This window comes from Tenebrio molitor, chromosome 7 (genome assembly GCF_963966145.1).
Source record: "Tenebrio molitor chromosome 7, icTenMoli1.1, whole genome shotgun sequence".
NCBI classification, from domain to species: Eukaryota; Metazoa; Arthropoda; class Insecta; order Coleoptera; family Tenebrionidae; genus Tenebrio; species Tenebrio molitor.
In genome coordinates this window covers 2,722,866-2,731,637 of record NC_091052.1, presented here as the reverse complement: position 1 = coordinate 2,731,637, position 8,772 = coordinate 2,722,866, and the positions used below count along the sequence as shown (strand labels likewise).

The following is an 8,772-nucleotide window of genomic DNA, read 5'->3' as shown; positions in this document are numbered from 1 at the left end:
TGATCCTTTCATATTGCGGCCCCCTAAGTCTACATTACTACTAATGGCTGAGTTCTAATTAAACTACATGCTTTATTTTGCAAAATAATTATTACATTTTTAGCAGGGAAATTATTTTGATATAATTACGTAGGTAGGTATGTATTTTATGATCCACAAATATCTTTCAAAAATAATCCAACAAAGATTATTAATTCTTTTGCCCAACTATGTTGTATTAATTTATAATTGTAATTGCTAATTGCTGTTCAAATAATCTGCAGAACATAAAGAATGTTTCACACAAGCAATGAGAATACACTGTTTTGAATGATTATAGGGTTGATTTATGGACATTTTCCTGTGAGGATACTTTCATGTTATTCCTGCACACGAGCACATAACAACAGCTCGAATATTCTTGATTATCGGCAGCTAACGTTCTTTTTCATCAATTTAAATTTGCCAAACAAAGTCGCAATGAAAAACTTTAAATTTACACTTTCATATATTAATCTCCGATTTATAATCAAATGTTATTATACTTCGTCCAGGGAGAAATTGGAAGATTTTAAATTGTAGGCTTGTATCCCAACACTACAAAATGCACTAGGATACATTAATTAGAGCATAATTTCAGGGCAAAAATGTTACTGCTTGAAAGATATAGGTATGTCAAATTTTACGTGCGCTAGGTACTATATGTACTTTCTCTACGTAGAATTTAGTGATTTTTATGTCAACCAATCTCTCGCTGGACAAATTATAGTACTAAAACACAAAATTAAGCATTTTTTTAAATCTGTGAACGTCAATTACAATGAACATATTTTTTTTTTTTAGAGCAAAGTTAAATATAGACAACCAAGAATACACGATCTGGGGAATTTTGTGTTATATCCAGACCAGAGATTGTACAGTCATGTACATGTATTTTTGACGGTTTTGACAGTTTGTGTCGGTGACATTTTTCGATTCGATGTTTACTTAGGTGAGGTGTGCACGGTTTCGTTCCTATTATAATCTACTTATGTATGGTGTAAAAGTAGACTTTTGTTAGGATTGAACAACTGAACAACCATTGCTCTACAGTAATCTAAGAATAGCATGGTAGGTAACAGTGCTAGAATTTAGATGACCGTTTGCGACACTTCGATTTGTAGATGCAGTTTATGCTGCTATTTAGTCGTCAAGGAAAACTTCGTCTGCAGAAATGGTATGTTGCACATCCAGACAAACTAAAGAAGAAAATCACTCGAGAATTGATCACCACAATTCTGGCCAGAAAACCAAAAATGTGTAGTTTTTTGGAATGGAGAGATTTGAAAATTGTGTACAAACGGTATTTTTTAATGGGATTGTTGTTTGATGGTGTTTTACATTGGTCTTTTATAGGTATGCCAGTTTGTATTTTTGTTGTGCTATTGAACAGGAAGACAATGAGTTGCTCACTTTAGAAGTCATTCATAGATATGTGGAATTACTTGATAAGTATTTTGGAAGTGTAAGTTTTTGTATCATAAATTTACCGTTTTGGTAATGTTGCAGTTTAACGTCCTACTACTGCGCGGCGCCATTGCTATTGCACCGTTGCTAGATTTATTAATGATTTAACACGCTTTTCTCGATAATGCATTTTGGTGCAATTTGTTCATATTTGATCGTTGTCTTGTTTGTAATAGGATGACTAGCCCAGTTTTTTTCAAAAATCGCTTCATTAAAAAAAAGGTTTTTCCCGAACAGACCAGACGCTTTTTTACAGAGAGAAGTATGGTGGGTTGCCTAATAACAATGGTATCAATTTTGTTCATGTGTCGTCCAGTCTAATTTCTTTTTCCGAAAACTACAAGTCATCTCGTAGAGACGTTTCTTCTGAATCAAATACACTTTTTAGCTCGCCTTAAAACGAAAAATTGAGCAAAAAAGTGTTAAGTATTATACGGCGCACGGAGTGCCCTCTGTGCGCATTAGCGCTGCGCACTAGTAGAACCTTAACATGACCTCAGTTTTTACTTAAGATCTAATTGTAGGTGTGCGAATTGGATATAATTTTTAACTTTGAAAAAGCCTACTTTATATTGGATGAGTTACTGCTAGGTGGGGAAATACAGGAGACTAGCAAGAAGACAATTCTCAAAGCAATCGCAGCTCAGGATCTCCTACAAGAGGTTAGTCATGGAAATATTGAATTATAATAAATTTGAGCTAACATTTGGACATAATTATTATGTCACATTTGAACAATATTGTAAAGAATATGATAGTTTGACACGATTTTTATTTTATGGTGGTAAGTACAGTTTTGCGTAGAGAAGAAATTGTGTAGTATAATAGACGGTGATGTCCAGATGTTAGTCACTTTTCATTTTTTTCTCTTCCTATAGCTCTGTTGCACTGTCAATGTAATCATCACTACGTGCTTGACATGTATATGTTTTGTTACCTGTTATTTTTTATTTTGTGCACTCAAAGGATCTAAACGACAATTGATCGTCAGTTTGCCATATGTTCGTAAAGTAATGCTTCAAGGTTTTTCTTCAAAATATTGTTGCCAACTAGCTTAAAGACATTTTTTACAAATTTGGAAAATTATAAAATAAGATCTAATTTTACAAATGTGATGCTATAAGGTACAAAGTTTTTAATTGTCACAACGTAACAGTTTTAAATGTGTATGTTTGTCTCACGAGTGTGACCATTAAAAATAAACTAGTGCCACACTGATAATAACCAGTAAGTGACTAAATTGCATGTACCTATTTTTTTTACTAAAATACCATACTAAAAATTTTAATTGCATGAATGCATGTAATGTTATTTTATAATAAATAATAAGTGTAATTATTATTATGGTGTATGTAGACGATGCTAGTGCCACGAAAATGAATATCTTCTGTTGATGAAAAAAGACATATTAGGCCTGCTTAATTGAAGATGGCCGTAATGTTGGGCGTGTCTCATGTATGTCATTTTTTCTTAGCAGTAGTGATTGATGTCATAAGACTGCTTTATAGTTAATTACAGTATTATTGATTCCATCCATTTTAAAATAAAATACCTCAATACATTAGCCTGACGTACTTGATACGCCAAAACAGTGAATTCTGGCCAGTACGACAATAAACTGATTTTAATGTTTCAACTGTTACTGATAATTGGTGATTTTATGTAATTTATGTAATAAGAATAAATGCGTTTAATAATACATTTTTGTAGTTTGACTTGATGTAAATAATTGTATGGCTTATCTAATGTTTGCTTGAAATGTTTGTTAACTCTGAGGTGGTAGAACTGTAGTGTGTTGTTTCCTTATAAACAATTTGTGAAGGACTTATTTTATAGGGAAACAAAGTTGTGGTGCATCATGTTCCTGTTGTACTTTAGTCTAGTAGTTATAGATAGTTTCTTATTATTCTTTCCTAAGGATGAAGCGGTGGAAGGTGCTTTAAGGGACATTGGTTTGCTGTAACGTCGTACACGAAGGCACACAACTACACAAATTTCCAGAAGAAACTTTTCTACTTGATAAATCATATCTTTAAAAAATATTTTTTTATTGACGGTACTTAAAGAACACATTGATCTACGAGCAATAAAACATTTTTATCGGCCCAGTTTCACACAAAATGGATTGTTGTCGAATCGACAGGTTCAGTTTAAAAAAAAAACAAATTTCTTGCCAAACTATGTAAGATAAGTAACCTTGCCACTTTATTTTTTATTTCTGTTGTATTTGTCGAATTGCGTCATTGTGTACTTAAATAATTAAACGTATAGTACTTACCGGACCACATTCAGTCATTATTTTTTCGTTTTTTATTAATGTCACACAGTATTCAGCACATTGTGATTGTCTATTCCACGTATTAAACGCAATTAGTGCAGCTAATTATTGTGCCACATATTTACTAATATTTTACTTTAGTATTATTTAATAACAATTCTAATGAGTATTTGTAGATGTACGAAATAATATTTAATATAAGCAGTAAAAGTAGATTTGTTGATGCACTTTTAATAACAACCCTTATTTCTTCCTATTTTTTTCAAATTAATCGTCGCGTATTTATACTGAGTTCGCATTGAAATCTCGTTTCGCCAGCTTTCTTCTATTTTTTGATGCCTACGCTTTTGATGACATGTTGAGAGTTTAAATATGCTTGAGTAACACTATCAATATGAAAGTGGATAAATGGAGTGAAAGGTGCACGGAAATCACAAATTTTTAGGTATGTCTTATTATTTTTATTTTATAATGTAATTTCTATGTTATCCACATTCATATTGATTTTTTTTTGTTCATAGTTGTTCACCATTTACTTTTTTGTTTTAGGAGGAAACCCCACAAGGATTCTTCGATGACCACGGTCTTGGATAAGCAGCCAGAATTCTACCCAGGCCCCGCACTTCTTTACACCTGCATTATTTTCCACTTACATGACATATTTAGAATATAAAAAATATATCGATTTTATTTGTCTTTTTTTAACACTATTTTGTATTTAGAAATTTTATATTTCGATTCTGTACATCTCTTTTTTTTCTTTCTCGGGTAAGTACTTTTTCTAAAATTAGGTGCTGGATTGGTTTGTTACAAAGTTTTTTTTGTTTGTTTTATTTTTCATGAACTGATATTTCTTGTCGTTTATTTAGTAATTCTACCTTACAAATCTACACCGGTACTCATTTTATTTTGTTTTTTAACTCGAACGTTTTTTTTTTATAATACATAGCACATATTTTTTGCAGATAGAATTTTTAAATAAATTTGACCAGAACAATTAACACCATGTGCAATACTAGAAGACAATGCATGATGTAATTAAAATATTGTTATATTATTATTAGCGTCAATTAACAAACATTTATTAGTTTAATATTTAAACATTCCATTATTGTAGAATTTTTTTACCCTCTATTTTGAGTAATATTTTTTGTAATAGAACGTATACAATTATTTTTGAAACATGTGTTTTATTTAACAGTTTGCTTGCATGTAATCTGCTTGAGTTTAGAATGAGTTACCTACGTATGTTGTACCGTAGTAAAACCACGTAAGTATCTAATTAATTTTACAAAAAGGTGCTGTACAAAATTGGCGAATAGAAGTCCAAACGGTTCATACTGATTTGTTCGGATTTATTGTAAGACGTTTACACAAGCACAAGAAGCACCGATAAGAATCTGCTAGGATAAAAGATAAACCAGCGGTTTAAAATTCTATTGATTCCTTATCAACGCGACATACATAATTATACTTACTGTTGCTATACACCTCCCCATTTTGCACCTTCCTAATTGGAAAAACTGAAACAGTAACGTAACGTATTCTTCGTAAACTTAGACATTCTGAAAAAAAATCTACATCTTTACATCAATAAAAAGGTTGCCTAAAAATGCAATAATGCTTAATGGACCGATAAATTTAATTCAAATGATGCCGATAGCAGTTTATGCTTTTTTACAAGATTATCTGGGTTCCTGAAATTTTCTTGTACATTTTTTACATGTATAATTTCTGAAACAATATCTTTTTATTTAAAAGAACGATCCAACGAAGTTTTTAATTACATATTGCATTTTTGATTAGTTTATGTAAGTACCAACGTAAAAAAAATGATTTACCCGTCCGTAGAAGCATTGTGTCTATAATAAAAAGAATGAACCCACAAAAAATGAACGTAAGTAAAAGTGAAAACATGTTGATTCATTTACTATTTACACACTTTAATACGAAACCAAATCAAAATTATTTTAAATTCATGGTAGCTCCAAATAAAAAACAGTCCAACAATTCTTGCAATAAAAGTTCAAAATGCCCACCACCGGTATTGATACAATATTGAGCACGTTTTCTAATTATTGTAGGTATTTGTCCAAGTGGTACGGATATAATAGTTGCATCTTTAATTTTCGCTAAATAAAATACCTACCACTGTGTGAAATATTATGCTGACATACAAGTCTTCTAGAACTAATATCTGCTCAAAATATCTTCCTCCATATTTGCAACACGAGACGAGGACGTTGTACACCACGATTTTGTGTGAAGAGATGTTGAATTATTCTCACAATTGTATAAATGTTGGGTATTCGACGATTACGAAACTGCTCTTGATAAATGTGTGGGGCCTGGACCGCGTTTTTACCGCCTTGTCCATAAAGGAACACAACATCAGTCAATTCTGTCAATTCGTTATTTGTAAGATGTGCCATTTTGAGTATTACAGTTATTATTACTTCCGCAAATTTACAAAAATCACCGACAAAGGCAAGACAACTGGAACGATGGATTATTTTATCGCTTTTTTTCAGTTGCAGTTAAGAAAAAACAATGGAAAGCGATTAGGAACCTAACAACTTTTTACTTCTCACTGCTTAATTCATTATTTTATTCACGGTCGATTTTTTCTAAATGAAATGAAAAGTTTAGTTTAATAAAAATACAGACAGTAAACGCCTCGTGAAATTAAAGGGTAAAATGACAAAATAATTTTGAGAATTTGCAAAAATGTTAGGTATAATGAGGGACATGGAATCCTGGGCAGTCTGTTATTGTCATTTCAAAAAGTGTCAATGTAAATGCACCTTTACCGTCATTATAATTGATATTTTCAAAAAAACTGTCAACTTGGTTATGAGTAGCTAAGGTATGGTTTAGAAATTTTGACGACTGAATGACACATCTGCCCAGTTTTCCGTGTCCCCAATAGTACATATTTAACAATAATTATGTCCTGTTACCAGTTAACATTATTGTACAGTTGCGGACACGGAGTTTTAGACGTCAAATTTATGTCAATTCAAAAAATGTCAATGTAAGCCACGCTTTACTGTCATTATGATTGACGTTTGAAACTATTTGACATTTGCAAGTTTATTTTTGGCACGTCAGTATGATAAAAATTACAAAAATCGAAAGTGAGGTTAGTTGCACCTAAAGCCAGTTTTGCATTTTAATGTCAATCGAATGACAAATCGTCTAAGATTCCGTGTCCGCAATACTACCTGTTTCTGATACACTCTGTATTACAACTGCTGTACCTAATCAACTACAAAATTCTCCTCTTCTGTCGTTTTACCACTGAATTAAATTGTTCATGTCTTACTCATTTATTCTTTTATGTTCATTTTGTCTGTGAACTGCCCCAAAGACTTCTAACACCTTCTATAGAAAATCGATTATTTTATCGATTTCGGAAAAATTGTATTAAAAAAATGGTTTTTAAACTATGTAGTTTAGTTTACTTTGTTAATTTTTAGACATGGAATCCTGACGGAAAGATGTCCGGACACAGCGTTTTTTTAAACACTAGTTTGTAATAGCTTAAAGATCACTAATTTGTGTGAAAATGACATGAATGTTTTTTATCGTTTATTAAATTCTAAACAAATGAAGACACTTCTTTATCACCAACAGACATTACAGATACCTAAGTACCAACAGTGCGATATCTTATTTATCCCGTGCATTTGTTAATTGATAGAGATATTTTCATATTTGGTGGCGGAAACAAAAGACTGAGAAATGTCACAAATTTGTATTGTCAGTGTCAAATTTCTCAAAGACGTTCGTGATTGCGACAGAAATGCAGCAAATGGCAATAAGAAAGTTATTCATCGTCGAACTAGAGAAATAATTTGTAATACGTTTGATTATATGAGAATAACTTTTCCTTTTGAAGCACTGACAAAAATTGGTTTCCTTAGAATTTGTTTTTTCAATCTATTTAGCGAAAATTTAAATTTACCTAGACATTCCTTTTTACGGCGTTTATGAGAAATTTGACACTGACAATACATTTTTGTGACATTTCTCAGTCTTTTGTTTCCGCCACCAAATATGAAAATACCTCTATTTGACTAAACATAAATCACGATTGACACTGCTACTTCATTGTTGCTATGATTTTGAAAACAATTAGCGCCTATTTCTATTTTGACTGCATTGAATTGGAACTCGTAAGATACTATATACATTATTATCGCAGTTATGTGATCACACATTGTCGACCCACGGCCTCGTTGTGCAAACTTCACATGAGTACAATAATCAAATCTATGTCCCACTCGTTGCATAAATAACTATAATAAATAAATCGGAAACTAAAAATCTAAATGTCCGTTTAGCAATAGGCAGCTTCAACTGTGCGATTGCATTTGGAATAATTTGGATTGCTTACGCGCGTGTTGCGTAGCGCGATGGAACTTTCTACTAACGCGCTTATTGGGCTTTTTAATTTTTTCACCTCTCTAGGTGGTGCAGCAGATACAGTTAGATTACGTAAATCAGAGAGCTTCAGTTGTATTATTTAATCTAACACATTTTCGTCAACTGAAACTACAGAAAAGTCAAACATTTTTTATAACTTAATACTCTCGATAAGACTTAACTTTTGTTAATTTGAATCATCCTATATAAACCTGAAATTGTTAGAATTTCTCAAATTTATTTTTATGATGACGCTTCAGTAGCAATAAAAGTAGAAAGCATTCCTAACTAAAAACCATTGAATTTTGGTATTCGCGTACATAATTTTATGTGGTCTTGTGTAAGATATTTTAGGAGACGTTTCTTTGCATCACGAAAAAATCTGCCCGAAGAACTTCTGTTGAGCCACAGAGATCACGGTTTCTGTGGCACATGTAAATGGCAAATTTTTATCTAGTATTAGTTGACCGACAAAACTACAGCTAGAATAAATACATATACTCACATATTTTAAAGTTTCTAGTAAAATAAAATTACTGAGGACCTGTTCTACAGGAGCGAAAGAAATTTACGACGTCCTA

General features: G+C 31.8%; 1 protein-coding gene across 2 annotated transcripts; it reads left to right on the top strand.

Moving 5' to 3' along the window:
• Positions 1-912: 912 nt before the first annotated feature.
• Positions 913-4,451, top strand: AP-1sigma (AP-1 complex subunit sigma-2). 2 transcript variants are annotated; one of them, XR_011161126.1, is made up of 6 exons: positions 913-1,089; positions 1,143-1,321; positions 1,375-1,483; positions 2,010-2,147; positions 3,404-4,208; positions 4,313-4,451. XR_011161126.1 is itself a non-coding variant. In XM_069054950.1 (5 exons), exons 1-5 carry the CDS (start codon positions 1,087-1,089, stop codon positions 4,355-4,357), a joined length of 474 nt encoding a protein of 157 aa, XP_068911051.1. In that variant the 5' UTR covers positions 914-1,086; the 3' UTR covers positions 4,358-4,451. The 2 variants fall into 2 exon arrangements, 1 of the variants encoding a protein (XP_068911051.1); XM_069054950.1 differs by lacking the exon at positions 3,404-4,208 and having other exon boundaries at positions 914-1,089.
• Positions 4,452-8,772: the final 4,321 nt, after the last annotated feature.